This window comes from Pleurodeles waltl, chromosome 2_1 (assembly GCF_031143425.1).
Source record: "Pleurodeles waltl isolate 20211129_DDA chromosome 2_1, aPleWal1.hap1.20221129, whole genome shotgun sequence".
Lineage (NCBI taxonomy): Eukaryota > Metazoa > Chordata > Amphibia > Caudata > Salamandridae > Pleurodeles > Pleurodeles waltl.
Genome location: NC_090438.1, coordinates 166011390 through 166028667, shown reverse-complemented (window position 1 = coordinate 166028667; position 17278 = coordinate 166011390). Strand labels below are relative to the sequence as shown.

General features: G+C 42.6%; 1 protein-coding gene across 2 annotated transcripts in view; it reads right to left on the bottom strand.

Annotated features, from left to right (window-relative positions):
- Positions 1 to 17278, bottom strand: part of THOC2 (THO complex subunit 2) — a 900323-nt gene that overhangs the window by 105004 nt on the left and 778041 nt on the right. For both annotated transcript variants that reach the window (XM_069211944.1, XM_069211952.1), the window contains exon 32: positions 1072 to 1130. In XM_069211944.1, coding sequence (XP_069068045.1) covers positions 1072 to 1130 — 59 coding nt within the window. The remainder of the gene's footprint in view (positions 1 to 1071; positions 1131 to 17278) is intronic.

Below are 17278 nucleotides of genomic sequence, written 5' to 3'. Positions count from 1 at the left end.
ATTGAAAAGAAAAACAGGTCTAATACATATCCCTTATCTTTATTATATTAAGTCCCCTCACGAGGAAAGGAAACAACTATCTCAACTGACATAAAATTATCAATTTTAAAATGAGTTTGGGAGCTGCTGAAAGCTAAACAGCACATGACGGATGAGGCACCATAGTGCTCAAGAAGTACTAAAACACTTACAGTTTGAAACGCTCAACGTACTGCAAATTCAAAGATTCCATGAACTTAGCTGCCTTAGAAACAAAACAAAATATGGAGCAAGGAATGGCTACCCTGAGTCTTCATTGTAGGCTACACATACGATTTGCTGGTGCTTCAGCTCCAGTGGATATTCTTGATTGGCTGGTAGACTGACAGCGGCCACATCTGGTTTGATCAGATTGCAGATCTCAATGTGGTGAGCACACAGTGAAATACATTTTGCAGGGCAGATTAAATGAAAGCTGCATGCTCACTGAATATATACAACTACAGGAGAATTGATCACCGAGGACACTGTTAGCGGGAGCTTCTTTCAGGATTCCTTCCAGGAAGGCACACATCAGTATAACGATCTTCAAGCTGCTTGATGAATTCAGAGGTATCTTGTTTTTTTCTGGCATCAGCGAGGACATCTTCAGCAGTATCTATCTTCTTCAAAGTGTTAAAAAATATGTATAGATATTCATTCTGCCGGAATGTTTTACTTAATAGTAGGTAACGTTGCACTCCAAAAATTATTTTTTAAAAACTCGAGGCACTTCTGGAACTTTTAATACTTTGCTTTCCTTTTTCAACTCAAAAATAATATACAAAAAAAAAATCGAGCTAGGTCCTTGAAGCTTTGCATAAATAAATATATATTTATATAAATATACATATTTAAATTTACATGTATATTTTTTCCATAAAAATATTGAATAAAAAATAGTCCAAAATAAAGAACAGGGATGATTTTTCTACTGCGATAAAAACCTCCAGCCACTCCAGTGAAGTTGGCACCAAACTTGAAGGAAGACGGACACTGGCATTCCACACAGGTGAGCATAACAGGGCGCTGCCTTCCTCAGGCTATACTAACCTTTACTGTTGAGGAATGTGATGGAGAAGAATGGGTATCGAGTTTTCTGCGTTTTTGTTCTGAAAAAAGAAAGTAAAAAACAAAGGCTAGCAACTATAACTATTTTCAAAACAGTTATTTAAATGTTCATATAAAGTTTGCTTAAATGCAGTAATTCTAACAGTGCTGGTACACAACAGACACCAATCTCCATTTAGTAAAATATTATTGACTGTCAGTTTGCTTACAAAGGCCCAAAACAGGTGTTAAAAACATACTTATCCGTTACTAAGTTCTGGGCCTCTTGGTTTTGTTTTGAATATTTATTCAATGTTGGTAACTACGCTAACCATCCGTCCCTCAAGAAAAACAGTAAAGAGTTAATGCACCAAATAATTCCCATCTCCCTTACCAGGAGATCAGGTTTCTTTGTTTGGGGTTAGTGTTCTGGAAGAACGACCAGCTTACTTTCTTTTTGGTGGAGAACAACTGCAGATTGCTCACCGTAATATACTCCTGAGGTGCCGGACTTGATCACAAAATTTCTCAGCAGTGCTCCCACTCACCATCAGGTTGCCCATGCAGGTCCGCTTTGGCTCTGTACGGCTCAGGAAGTAAGAGGAGGAGCATATAAGCGCCACTCCTAATTGCTGATGACATTTTGATTTCCTCCCATTCTGCTCCATCAGACAAAGAGTATGAACTAAAGTCATGAGAAAGATCTAGGCACAAGTATCAACCCAATGGAGATATCCTTCCTAGCCTATCACAAGTACTTCACAAAGCTGTGAATCTTCTTCTAACATTCTATTTTACAAGACAATCTGCAGTCAGAGTCTCTACCAGAAAAAGCGTTACCTAAGGTAAGTAACTTCTTCTCACATAGACTTCTAACCACAGATTCCTCTAATCAGAATGGATACGCAAGCAATACATCCCTGGAGGCAGGCCTGTGAACAGGCTCAAACCAGGAAGTCCAGGAGGATCAAGCTGGCAAAACAGATGTCACGACAGACTTGATTGTTCAAGCAATAGTGCCCTGTGAACATGTGGACTTGTGCTCACATGACAACTTACGCTGCTCTATAACAGAGGTAACCCGCACGCTATTGCAAAGGTATCAGACTTGGCTATGGTTGAATAGGCTTGCCAAGCACTCAGGAACCTGCTTCTTAGTCAGTGTATAACAAATTGTGATGCACAATCCATTGAGAAATGGTGTGTTTCGGCAAACCCCCCCTTGCCTTAGTTAACTCCAGCAAACCCAATTAAGGGCTGATCGTCCACCCGGTGTTCTTTGGTGCAATCAGTGTAAAAAGAGAGGTCTCTTTTTGGGTCTACACAATGAACCCTCCTCCTTCGAAGGATGAGACAGTGAAAAATGTTGGCAGCCTGATGCTTTAGCCAAGGTAAAAAGGAGTGACCACTTTCGACAAAAAGCAGTATGACCGAGAGTATGCGCAGTATGACTGCGACATGCGCAGTATGACCGAGAGTATGAGTCACTCGATCCCGTGACTCTGAAAATACTTCTTCTAAGAAAAACAACTTGTAACACTCCAAGCCCAACACCAGATGGCGGAATAACGCACAGCATGTGTATCTGCAGCTACACATGCCATCAAACATATATATGGAAAATTTCACTTACCCAGTGTACATCTGTTTGTGGCATGTTGTGCTGCAGATTCACATGCCATGCATATCGATTCCGACATCTAGTGTTGGGCTGTGAGTTTTACAAGTTGTTTTTCTTCGAAGAAGTCTTTTAGAGTCATGGGATCGAGTGACTCCTGCTATTCGGTTCCATTGCGCATGGTCATCGACGCCATTATTAGACTGTTTTCCCGCAGATGGTAAAGGAAGGAGTGCTAGAGTATATAAGTGAAAAAAGAGATGTCCATGCAAATGTAAATGTATATACATATGTACAAATGTGTTAACTTAAACGACTACAGGGTTCTGGGGAGGATGGAGGGTGCATGTGAATCTGTAGCACAACATGCCACGAACAGATGTACACTGGGTAAGTGACATTTTCCGTTCGATGGCATGTGTAGCTGCAGATACACATGCTATGCATAAACTACCAAGCAGTTTGTCCTCCCAAAATAGCGGTGGCTAACCTGTAGGAGTTGAAGTTGTTTGAAATAATGTTCTTAGAACAGCTTGTCCTACTGTGGCTTGTTGTTGTGATAATACATCCACACAGTAGTGCTTAGTAAATGTATGAGGTGTTGACCATGTAGCTGCTTTACATATTTCAGCCATTAGTATGTTTCCTAAAAAAGCCATAGTTGCACCTTTCTTTCGTGTAGAATGTGCTTTAGGGGTGATTACAAGTTGTCTTTTTGCTTTGATATAGCATGTTTGTATGCACCTTACAATCCATCTTGCTAAACCTTGTTTTGATATAGGATTGTCTGTATGTGGTTGTTGAAAAGCTACAAAAAATTGTTTTGTCTTTCTAAATTGTTTAGTTCCGTTTATGTAGCACATTAGAGCTCTTTTGAGGTCTAATGTTTGTAGAGCTCTTTCTGCCACATAATCTGGCTGTGGAAAGAAGACTGGCAGTTCCACTGTTTGATTGATATGAAAAGGTGATACTACTTTTGGTAGAAATGTTGAATTTCTTCTTAGTAAAACTTTGTGTACTTGGAAGAAAGGTTCCTCAAGAGTAAACGCTTTTATTTCACTTACTCTTCTTTAAGAAGTAATTGTCACTAGGAAGGCAAATTTCCATGTTAGAAATTGAATTTGGCAAGAGTGCATGGGTTCAAACGGTGGTCCCATAAGTCTTGTAAGCACTATATTTAGATTCCAAGATGGAGCTGGTGGTGTTCTTGGTGGAATGATGCGTTTTAAGCCTTCCATGAAAGCTTTAATGACAGGAACTCTAAATAAACAGCTATGTTGAATAGTTTGTAATTATGCAGATATTGCAGTAAGGTGTATTTTTATTGAGGAAAATGTACATTTAATTTTTGCAAATGAAGTAAATAGCATACAATGTATTTTATTGATGCTGTAAGAGGATCTATGTTTTTAGTATGACAATAATATACAAATCTTTTCCATTTGTTTGCGTAGCACTGTCTAGTAGTGGGTTTTCTTGCTTGTTTAGTAACTTCCATACATTCTGATGGGAGTTTTAAATATCCAAATTCTATGACTTCAGGAGCCAAATCGCTAGATTGAGAGCACTGGGGTTTGGGTGTCTGATTTGACCTCTGTTTTGTGTTAACAGATCTGCTCTACGTGGGAGTTTGGAGTGCGGTTCTACAGACAGATCTAGTAGTGTTGTGTACCATGGTGGACGTGCCCATGTTGGTGCTATGAGTATCATGTTGAGTGAAGTGTGATGTAACTTGTTGACCAGAAATGGAAGGAGAGGGGGAAAAGTATAAGCAAATATCCCTGACCAGTTGATCCATAGAGCATTGCCCTTGGATAGGGGATGTGGGTGTCTGGATGCAAAGTTTTGGCATTTTGTGTTTTCGCTTGTTGCGAATAGATCTATTTTTGGTGTCCCCTACTTTTGAAAGTACTTTTGAAGTACTTGAGGATGAATCTCCCATTCGTGTGTTTGTTGGTGATTTCTTCTGAGGATATCGGACAACTGATTGTCTATCCCTGGAATGTACTGCGCTAATAGATGAATTTGATTGTGAATTGCCCAGTTCCAATTTTTCTGGGCTAGAAGTGACAGTTCGGATGAATGTGTCCATCCCTGTTCGTTGAGATCATATATGGTTGTCATGTTGTTTGTTTTTATAAGAACATTCTTCTGTGTGAGAAGAGGTTGAAAGGCTTTGAGGGAAAGAAACACAGCTAATAACTCTAAGTGGTTCATGTGTAGCTGTTTCTGTTTGACATCCCATTGCCCTTGAATATTGTGATTGTTTGGGTGAGCTCCCCAACCAATCATTGATGCATCTGTTGCAATTATGGTTTGAGGCACAGGGTCTTGAAACGACCGCCCTTTGATTAAATTGCTGTGATTCCACCACTGAAGGGACATATGTGCTTGGCGGTCTATCAACACTAGATCTTGAAGTTGACCGTGTGCCTGTGACCATTGTTGTGCAAGGCACTGTTGTAAGGGCCTCATGTTTCATCTTGCGTGTGGAACTATTGCCATGCAAGATGCCATCATTCCTAGGATTTTCATGACAAATCTTACAGTGTATTATTGATTTGGTTGTATACGTGGAATTAGATTTTGAAAAGCTTGTATCCTTTGTGTATTTGGATACACTAGAGCTAGTTGAGTATTTAGGATAGCACCTAAATACGGTTGTACTTGTGCTGGTTGAAGGTGTGACATTTGATAGTTTATAGAAAAACCTAGGGTGTGCAGGGTTTCTATTGCATAACGTGTATGATTTTGGCATTGTGTATGATTGCTTGATTTTATTAGCCAATCATCTAGCTATGGAAAGACATGGATATGTTGTCTTCTTAGGTAGGCTACTACTACTGCTAAGCACTTTGTGAATACCCTTGGAGCTGTTATGCCGAAAGGTAACACTTTGAATTTGTAGTGTTTTCCTTGTATCACAAATGTGAGGTATTTTCTGTTAGCTGGATGGATGGGTATGTGGAAATATGCATCTTTGAGGTCCAAGGCTGTCATAAAATATTGTTTTTGTAGCAGTGGGATAACATCTTGCAGAGTAAAAATGTGGACATGTTATGATAGGATGTAGAAATTTAGTGGCCTGAGGTCTAATATTGGCCTGAGAGTGCCATCTTTCTTGGGAATTAGAAAGTATAGTGAATAAACTCCTATTCCTAGTTGAGACTGTGGAAGTAACTCTACTTCTAGTTTGAGTAGTAGAGATTGAACCTCTTGTTGTAACAGATCTGTATGTTCTGGGGTTAACTTGTGATACCTTGGTGGAATATTTGGAGGAATGTTTATCAATTCTAGATAATAACCACTGTGGATAATTGCTAACACCCAGTTGCCTGTGGTGATATTTTACCAATGTATGTGGAACTGCTGTAGTCTTCCCTCTCCAGGAGATTTGCGGAGTGGAAGGAAGTGGACGAAGTCATTGTTTTGGTTGTGTTGCAGGCTGTTTAGAGGTTTGGAACTTACCTCTATTTCTAGAGTATTGTCCTCTAATTGTCTTTCTAAACCCACCTCGCTGGTACTGGGTTTGGTAAGTTGGTTTTGCTTGGGAAGCTGATGCCTCTGAGGGTTGTGGTCTGAAACCTCCTTGAAACTGAGGCTTATGAAATGACACTCTATATGGTGTAGAATAGAGTGCACCCACTGCCTTGCCTGTGTCTGAGTCTTATTGTAGTTTTTCTATTGTTGTGTCTACCTCTGGCCCAAAAAGATGTTTCTTATCAAAGGGCATGTTTAACACAGCCTGTTGTATTTCTGGTTTAAAACCACAGGAGCGCAGCCATGCATGTCTACGAATAGTGACTGCTGTGTTCACACTCCTTGCAGCGGTATCAGCTGCATCAAGGGCAGACCATATTTGGTTGTTACTAATAGCTTTCCCTTCCTCTACAACCAGTTGCGCCCTCTTCTGGTGCTCTTTTCGGAGATGCTGTATGATACCCTGCATCTCATCCCAATAGGCTCTATCGTAACGAGCTAGTAGTGCCTGGGAATTGCCTATCCTCCATTGGTTTGCTGCATGCTACACAACTCTCTTTCCTGCAGCATAAAATGTTCTGCTCTCCTGATCAGAGTCTGACATGGAGCTTTTAATAGTTTTTGTCGACTCCAAAGTCGTCGGAGGCGTGGCCTTTTTCAGTGCCGAACCCGAGGGTCAGTCAACGATCGTCTTTTTTTGGGACGAACCATGGCCTTTCGGCAGTGGTGTACTCAAGGCCTTCTGTGGTTTTTTATGTGGGGATGCAGGGGCGGACATACTCCCATGCTGGCTGGCTGTGATGGGTCTGTCTTCCTTGGACTCCTGCTCCGACTCTGTGTCTCGGATAGACTGCTGTTTGCATTTTTCATCTTCTGTAATGTTGAAATGTACTCCGCTCTTCGACGCCATTTCCAACCTTCTTGCTCTTCGGTCTCTAAGAGTCTTTTTAGATCGGAATGATCAACAGGCCTCGCAGTTTTCCTCTCGATGGTCTGGAGAAAGGCAGAGGTTGCAAACTAGATGTAGATCTGTGTATGGATACTTAGCGTGGCACCGAGGGCAGAATCGGAATTGAGTCCGATCCACGAGGCTCTCCACACGGTTGGCCTGAATAGGCCCGAGTTAGGCGCGCACGCCCTGAAGAGCAAACAAAGTTATTTTCCAGACGGTACTGCTGTTTCGATGTTAGATGAATAATGAGACTGATACAAAACCGACAAAAAGGAAGGCTTTTTTTTGTTTCTAAAGTTTTCCGAATCGAAATCTCGGAGCGAGAGAACACGTACAAACCCGACGGTGGAAAGAAAACAATCTAACAATAGAGGCAATGACCATGCGCAATGGAACCGAAGAGGAGTCACCACTCAATCCTGTGACCCTTCGAAGGAAAACAACTTGTAACACTCCGAGCCCAACACTAGATGTCAGAATCTTATATTTGGAAAATGTCACTTACCCAGTGTACATCTGTTTGTGGCATTAGTCGCTGCAGATTCACATGCTGTGCACAGTCCGCCATCTGGTGTTGGGCTCGGAGTGTTACAAGTTGTTTTTCTTCGAAGAAGTCTTTTCGAGTCACGAGACCGAGGGACTCCTCCCATTTCGAGTCCATTGCGCATGGGTGTCGACTCCATCTTAGATTGTTTTGCCCGCAGAGGGTGAGGTAGGAGTTGTGTATGCTAGTAATAGTGCCCATGCAATGGAGTGAGTGCGTATGTACATAATAAAGTTTTAAGTAATATATTTACAAATGTACAAATGTTTAAGATCTACTTCTAAACGGCTACAGGCTCCCGGGGAGGCGGGTGGGCGCATGTGAATCTGCAGCGACTAACGCCACGAACAGATGTACACTGGGTAAGTGACATTTTCCGTTCGATGGCATGTGTAGCTGCAGATACACATGCTGTGCATAGACTAGTAAGCAGTTATCTCCCCAAAAGCGGTGGTTCAGCCTGTAGGAGTTGAAGTAGTTTGAAATAATGTTCTTAATACAGCTTGACCTACTGTTGCTTGTTGTGCAGTTAGCACATCTACACAGTAGTGCTTGGTAAATGTATGAGGCGTAGACCATGTTGCTGCCTTACATATTTCGTTCATTGGAATATTTCCTAGAAAGGCCATGGTAGCACCTTTCTTTCTGGTTGAGTGTGCCTTTGGTGTAATAGGCAGTTCTCTTTTAGCTTTAAGATAGCAGGTTTGAATGCACTTAACTATCCAACTAGCAATGCCTTGTTTTGAAATTGGATTTCCTGTATGAGGTTTTTGAAAGGCGATAAATAATTGTTTTGTCTTTCGAATTAGTTTTGTTCTGTCAATGTAGTACATTAGTGCTCTTTTGATGTCTAATGTATGTAGTGCTCTTTCGGCTACCGAATCTGGTTGTGGGAAGAACACTGGTAATTCTACCGTTTGATTTAGGTGGAACGGTGAGATTACTTTAGGTAAAAATTTAGGATTGGTCCGTAGAACAACTTTATTTTTGTGTATTTGAATAAATGGTTCTTGAATGGTAAATGCTTGAATCTCACTCACTCTTCTTAGAGATGTGATGGCAATTAAAAATGCGACTTTCCACGTTAAGTATTGCATTTCACAAGAGTGCATGGGCTCAAAAGGTGGACCCATGAGTCGTGTTAGGACAATGTTGAGGTTCCATGAAGGAACTGGTGGTGTTCTTGGTGGTATAATTCTCTTTAGGTCTTCCAAAAACGCCTTTATGACTGGTATCCTAAACAATGAAATTGAGTGCATTATTTGTAGGTAAGCTGAAATTGACGTAAGATGTATTTTAATGGAAGAGAAAGCTAGGTTAGATTTTTGCAAATGTAGTAAGTATCCTACTATTTCTTTTGCAGATGCGTGTAAAGGTTGAATTTGATTATTATGGCAGTAATAAACAAATCTTTTCCACTTATTTGCATAGCAGTGTCTAGTGGTAGGTTTTCTAGCTTGTTTTATGACCTCCATACATTCCTGTGTGAGGTCTAAGTGCCCGAATTCTAGGATTTCAGGAGCCAAATTGCTAGATTCAACGATGCTGGATTTGGATGTCGGATCTGTTGTTTGTGTTGTGTTAACAGATCTGGTCTGTTGGGTAGTTTGACATGAGGTACTACTGAAAGGTCTAGTAGTGTTGTGTACCAAGGTTGCCTTGCTCATGTTGGTGCTATTAGTATGAGTTTGAGTTTTTTTGACTCAACCTGTTTACTAGATATGGAAGGAGAGGGAGAAAAGCGTACGCAAATATCCCTGACCAGTTCATCCATAGAGCATTGCCTTGGGATTGATCTTGTGGGTACCTGGATGCGAAGTTTTGGCATTTTGAGTTTTCTTTTGTTGCAAATAGATCTATTTGAGGTGTTCCCCAAATTTGAAAGTAATTGTTTAGTATTTGGGGGTGAATTTCCCATTCGTGGGTTTGTTGGTGATCTCGAGAGAGATTGTCTGCCAACTGGTTCTGAATCCCTGGAATAAATTGTGCTATTAGGCGAATGTGGTTGTGAATCGCCCAATGCCATATTTTTTGTGTTAGGAGGCACAACTGTGTTGAGTGTGTCCCTCCTTGTTTGTTTAGATAATACATTGTTGTCATGTTGTCTGTTTTGACAAGAATGTATTTTTGGGTTATTATGGGTTGAAATGCTTTCAGCGCTAGAAATACTGCTAACAGTTCTAAGTGATTTATGTGAAACTGCCTCTGATGTATGTCCCATTGTTCTTGGATGCTGTGTTGATTGAGGTGTGCTCCCCACCCTGTCATGGAAGCATCCGTCGTTATGACGTATTGTGGCACTGGGTCTTGGAAAGGCCGCCCTCTGTTTAAATTTGTACTGTTCCACCATAGAAGCGAGATGTATGTTTGGCGGTCTATCAAAACCAGATCTAGAAGTTGACCCTGTGCTTGTGACCATTGTGATGCTAGGCACTGTTGTAAGGGCCGCATGTGCAATCTTGCGTTTGGGACAATGGCTATGCATGAAGACATCATGCCTAGGAGTTTCATTACCATTTTGACTTGTATCTTTTGTGTTGGATACATGGCCTGTATTACCTTGTGAAATGTTTGAACCCTTTGTGGACTTGGAGTGGCAATCCCTTTTGCTGTGTTGATTGTCGCTCCTAAGTATTGCTGTGTTTGACACGGCAAAAGGTGTGACTTCGCGTAGTTGATCGAGAAACCTAGCCTGTGAAGTGTCTGTATGACGTAGTTTGTGTGCTGTGAACATTGTCTTAGCGTGTTGGTTTTGATTAACCAGTCGTCTAAGTACGGGAACACATGTATTTGCTGCCTTCTGATATGTGCAGCTACTACTGCCAGGCATTTTGTAAAAACTCTTGGCGCAGTTGTTATTCCGAATGGCAACACTTTGAATTGGTAATGTATTCCTTGGAATACGAACCTTAGGTATTTCCTGTGTGAAGGATGTATTGGTATATGGAAATACGCATCTTTTAGATCTAATGTTGTCATGTAATCTTGCTGTTTGAGCAGTGGGATTACGTCTTGTAACGTGACCATGTGAAAGTGGTCTGATTTGATGTAGGTATTTAGTGTTCTGAGATCTAGTATTGGTCTCAGAGTTTTGTCCTTTTTGGGTATTAGAAAGTACAGTGAGTAAACTCCTGTGTTTTTCTGTTGAATTGGAACCAATTCTATTGCGTCCTTTTGTAGCAATGCTTGAACTTCTAGTCCTAGAAGATCTATATGTTGTTTTGACATAGTGTGTTTTCGGTGGGACGTTTGGAGGGAATTGGCGAAATTCTATGCAATAACCATGCTGGATAATTGCTAAGACCCAAGTGTCTGTTGTTATTTCCTCCCAAAGTTTGTAAAATTGGCTTAGTCTTCCCCCCAGAGGTGTTATGTGATGGGGGTGTGTGACTTGTGAGTCACTGCTTATTTTGAGGGGTTTTGGGGCCTTGGAATTTCCCTCTATTTTTTGGGAATTGGCCCCCTCTAAATTGCCCCCGAAAACCTCCCCTTTAATATTGACCCTGGTAGGTAGGCCTTGTTTGTGAGGTTGTGGTTTCTGTGGGTTGACCTCAAAACCCTCCCCTAAAAGGTGTTTTCCGAAATGTGCCTCTGCTCTGCGGGGAGTAGAGTGCGCCCATGGCTTTGGCTGTATCGGTGTCCTTTTTGAGTTTTTCGATGGCAGTGTCTACCTCCAGCCCAAACAATTGCTGTTCATTAAACGGCATATTGAGCACAGCCTGCTGGATTTCCGGTTTGAACCCAGAAGTGCGCAGCCATGCGTGCCTTCGTATCGTGACTGCAGTGTTTATTGTCCTTGCAGCTGTATCTGCTGCATCCATGGAAGACCGTATCTGATTATTTGAGATACTTTGTCCCTCTTCCACCACCTGTTGCGCTCTTTTTTGGAACTCCTTGGGTAAGTGTTCGATGAAATGTTGCATTTCATCCCAGTGAGCCCTGTCGTATCTTGCCAAAAGTGCTTGTGAATTGGCAATACGCCACTGATTTGCTGCTTGTGCTGCAACCCTTTTTCCCGCAGCATCAAATTTGCGGCTCTCCTTGTCTGGAGGTGTTGCGTCGCCTGAGGTATGAGAGTTGGCTCTCTTACGAGCTGCCCCCACAACTACTGAGTCTGGTGTTAGTTGTGTTGTAATATATATTGGATCTGTGGGCGGTGGCTTATATTTTTTCTCCACCCTTGGAGTGATGGCTCTGCCTTTAACTGGATCCTGAAAAATTTGTTTTGAATGTCTTAGCATTCCTGGGAGCATGGGAAGGCATTGATACTGGCTATGGGTGGAGGATAGGGTGTTAAAGAGAAAGTCATCCTCAATTGGTTCCGAATGTAAGGAGACATTGTGAAACTCGGCTGCCCTTGCGACCACCTGTGTATAGGATGTACTGTCCTCAGGTGGTGACGGTTTTGTAGGATAAGAGTCTGGGCTATTGTCAGACACTGGAGCATCGTAGAGGTCCCATGCATCGGGATCATCCTGACTCATTGTGGTATGAGCTGGTGAGTGCATCAGTGGTGGAGTTGTTGCTGGTGATGCATGTATTGATGGTGGTGGAGACGGTGGTGGGGTTGTTTTCCTTGCCACCTTTGCTTGTGGTTGCTTGTCCTTTTGTTGAAAGGCAAGTTTCCTTTTTATTTTGATTGGGGGAAGAGTGGTTATCTTCCCTGTGTCCTCATGAATATGAAGCCTTCTTTGCGTGTAGTCAGGCTCTACAGCTTGAAGCTCCTCTCCAAATCTGTGTAATTGGGAGGTTAATCCTTGTTCCTCTGTATAGGAACTAGTTTTCGGCTCCGAGGCTGGCTGTTTCGGAACTGAAACCTTTTCGGAAGTCTTTTTAGGCTCCGAAGAAACCTTTTTTGTTATCGGAGTGGTGTCTCGGTGCCGAAATTCTATGGTGCCGCTGTCTCTGTGCCGAAGTTTCTCGGAGCCGCTGTCTCGGCTCCGAGGTTGCTGTGTGGCGGTATCTCGACCGGAGTCAGATGACTTCGACACCAGCATGCCCTTTTTCGGTGCCTTGGAACGGTCACCTAGTTTTCGGGTTAAGCCATGGCCTGTTGGCGGTGGCGTCCCCTGGGCTTTTGTGGACTTCTCGTGAGTCTTGATTTTTGACGTCTTACTCACGGTTTGGTGTGTTTCTTCGGCGTCGAGTTCTTCAGAATCCGACTCGCGGATGGAGAAAGCTTCTTCTTTCTCCTCGAAACGATCTTGACCTGTCGGCGTGGACGCCATTTGTAGTCTCCTGGCTCTTCGGTCTCTCAGCGTCTTCCTCGACCGAAACGCTCGACAGGCTTCACAAGTATCCTCCTTGTGCTCGGGGGACAAGCACAAGTTACAGACCAGATGGTGATCCGTATACGGATACTTGTCATGGCATTTTGGGCAGAAGCGGAATGGGGTCCGTTCCATGAGCCTTGAAGTCGCGCGTGGCCGGGCCGACCAGGCCCCGACGGGGGATCAAAAAAAACCCAAAGGGCCACCGGAGCTCTTCAGAATTCGGTGTCGATTTGTTCTAACTAACCCGATACCGAACGCAAACAATACCGACGTTTTTTTCCGAGATTCTAACTAACTTTCCGACCCAAAACACGGAGCGAAAAGGAACACGTCCGAACCCGATGGCGGAAAAAATACAACCTAAGATGGAGTCGACGCCCATGCGCAATGGACTCGAAATGGGAGGAGTCCCTCGGTCTCGTGACTCGAAAAGACTTCTTCGAAGAAAAACAACTTGTAACACTCCGAGCCCAACACCAGATGGCGGACTGTGCACAGCATGTGTATCTGCAGCTACACATGCCATCGAACATATATATATATATATGTATATGGAAAATGTCACTTACCCAGTGTACACCTGTTCGTGGCATGAGACGCTGCAGATTCACATGCTATGCATTATCCTGCCATCTAGTGTTGGGCTCGGAGTGTTACAAGTTGTTTTTCTTCGAAGAAGTCTTTTCGAGTCACGAGACTGAGGGACTCCTCCCTTTCGGCTCCATTGCGCATGGGCGTCGACTCCATCTTAGATTGTTTTCCCCGCTGAGGTAGGAGTTGAGAGTATACTAGATGTGCCCATGCAATGGAGTAGGTATGTATGTACATAATGTGTCTTAAAATAATATTTATTTACAAATTTACAATTCTTACTCAACTAACAACGGCTACAGGCTCCTGGGGAGGTGGGAGGGCGCATGTGAATCTGCAGCGTCTCATGCCACGAACAGGTGTACACTGGGTAAGTGACATTTTCCGTTCGGTGGCATGTGTAGCTGCAGATACACATGCTGTGCATGGACTAATACAAAAATAACAGTTGATGGACGGAATGTAGACCAAATCAAACATTCACCCACAGTCACAGATCTAGGTTTCATCCATCAGTTTTTTTGCTCACCATGCCATTCCAGATTGGACCCATCCATATGCAAATCAGTCTTGACCCTGTTCCCCATGGGAACAGTCCAGCCCGAACTGCCAGGCCAGGTCCTCCCTGGACCAGAAACAAGCATCCTGGGACTGGTTTCGGGGTATCACCCCTCTTCAGCCAGGCTAGCTTGAATCTGGTGGCATAGTGAGCACGGGACCCACGTCTGGGCATACCCTTCCCACTTAGGGTGACAAATGCAAAAATAAAAGTTGATGGACGGAATGTAGACCAAATCAAACATTCACCCCCAGTCACAGATCTGGGTTTAATCCATCAGTTTTTTGGATGGACTAATAAACAGTAATCTCCCCAAAAAGCGGTGGCTTAGCCTGTAGGAGTTGAAGTTGTCTGAAATAATGTTCTCAATACAGCCTGTCCTACTGTGGCTTGTTGTGTTAACACATCTACACAGTAATGATTCGTGAATGTATGAGGCGTAGACCAGGTGGCTGCCTTACAAATTTCTGTCACAGGTATATTCCCCAGAAAAGCTATTGTGGCACCTTTTTTCCTAGTGGAATGCGCTCTTGGTGTAATAGGTAGATCTCTTTTTGCTTTAATATAGCAAGTTTTAATACATTTAACTATCCATCTGGCAATGCCTTGTTTGGATATAGGATTACCTGCATGAGGTTTTTGGAAGGCTACGAACAATTGTTTTGTTTTACGAAATTGTTTTGTTCTGTCAATGTAATACATTAGTGCTCTCTTAATGTCTAATGTATGTAAGGCTCTTTAGGCTACTGAGTCTGGTTGTGGAAAGAAGACTGGGAGTTCCACTGTTTGGTTTAGGTGGAATGGCGATATGACCTTTGGTAGGGATTTGTACAGAGAACCACTTTATGTTTATGTATTTGTATAAAGGGTTCTTGTATAGTAAATGCTTGTATCTCACTTACTCTTCTAAGTGATGTGATAGCTATTAGAAAGGCTACTTTCCAAGTTAAGTATTGCATTTCACAAGAGTGCATGGGTTTGAATGGTGGTCCCATGAGTCGTGTTAATACAATATTAAGGTTCCACGAAGGTACTGGTGGTGTTTTTGGGGGTATGATTCTTTTTAGTCCCTCCATGAATGCTTTGATGACTGGGATTCTAAAAAGCGATGTTGAATGTGTAATCTGCAGATAGGCAGATATTGCTGTGAGATGTATTTTAATTGAAGAGAATGCTAACTTAGACTTTTGTAAGTGTAATAAGTAGCCTACAATGTCCTTTGCGGAAGCATGTATTGGTTGAATTTGATTAGTGTGGCAGTAGTAAACAAATCTTTTCCATTTGTTTGCGTAACAATGTCTAGCAGTGGGTTTTCTAGCTTGTTTAATGACCTCCATACATTCTTGTGTAAGGTCTAAGTGTCCAAATTCTAAGACTTCAGGAGCCAGATTGCTAGATTGAGCGATGCTGGATTCGGGTGTCTGATCTGTTGTTTGTGTTGCGTTGCGTTAACAGATCTGGCCTGTTTGGTAATTTGATGTGAGGTACTACTGATAAGTCCAGCGGTGCTGTGTACCACGGCTGGAGAGCCCAGGTTGGTGCTATGAGTATTAGTTTGAGTTTGTTTTGACTTAGTTTGTTGACCAGATGAGGAATGAGTGGGAAAAGCGTAAGCAAAAATCCCTGACCAACTGATCCATAACGCATTGCCCTTGGATTGAGGGTGTGGGTACCTGGACGCAAAGTTTTGACATTTTGCGTTTTCTTTTGTTGCGAATAGGTCTATTTGTGGTGTTCCCTAGCGTAGGAAGTAATCTTGTAGGATCTGGGGATGAATTTCCCATTCGTGTGTTTGTTGGTGATCTCGACTGAGATTGTCGGCCCACTGGTTCTGAATGCCTGGGATGTATTGTGCTATTAGGCGATTGTGAATTGCCCAATGCCAAATCTTTTGTGCTCAGAGACACAGTTGTGAGAAGTGTGTCCCTCCTTGTTTGTTGAGATAATACATTGTCATGTTGTCGATTTTTACAAGAATGTGTCTGTGGGCTAGTAGTGGTTGAAATGCTTTTAATGCTAAAAACACTGCCAACAGTTCTAAATGATTTATGTGGAGTTATTTTTGTTGATTGTCCCATTGTCCCTGTAGGCCGTGCTGGTTGAGGTGTGCTCCCCACCCTATCATGGAAGCATATGTTGTGATCACGTCTTGAGGCACTGGGTCCTGGAATGGCCGCCCTTGGTTTAAATTTATAGGGTTCCACCATTGAAGCGAGAGGTGTGTCTGGCGGTCTAACAACACTAGATCTTGGAGTTGACCCTGTGCTTGTGTCCATTGTTTTGCTAGGCACTGTTGTAAGGGCCGCATGTGTAATCTCACGTTTGGGACAATGGCTATGCATGAAGACATCATGCCTAGAAGTTTCATTACAAACCTTACTTGGTAGTGTTGGTTTGGCTGTATGTTTGATGTTATATTTTGGAACGCTTGGACCTTTGTGGACTTGGAGTGGCAATCGCTTTTTTTGTGTTGAGTGTTGCTCCCAAGTATTGTTGTATTTGGGATGGCTGCAGATGTGATTTCTGGTAATTTATAGAAAATCCTAGTTTGTGTAGAGTTTCTATAACGTATTGCGTGTGAAGAAGACACTGTTGTTGAGTGCTGGTTTTTATTAGCCAGTCGTCTAAGTATGGGAATACGTGCATGTGCTGTCTCCTTATGTGAGCGGCTACTACTGCAAGGCATTTTGAAAATACCCTTAGGGCTGTTGTTATCCCAAACGGTAACACTTTGAATTGATAGTGCACGCCGTGTATTACAAACCTTAAGTATTTTCTGTGAGAGGGATGTATGGGTATGTGAAAGTAGGCATCCTTGAGATCTAACGTTGACATGTAGTCCTCTTTTTTTTAGTAAGGGAACCACGTCTTGAAGTGTTACCATGTGGAAGTGATCCGACTTGATGAAGAGATTCAAGTGTTCTGAGGTCTAATATAGGTCTTAACGTTTTGTCCTTTTTTGGAATTAGGAAATATAGTGAGTAGACACCTGTTCCTTTCTGATGGTTGGGGACTAACTCTATTGCTTGTTTTTGTAATAATGCTTGGACCTCTAGTTGTAATAGGTCTAAGCGTATATGCAGTACTGTCCTTTGGAGGTGACGGCCTTGTTGGGTAACAATCTGGGCTGTTGTCTGATATTGGAGCATCATATAAGTCCCATGCATCCGGATCATCCTGTCATCCCTGTATG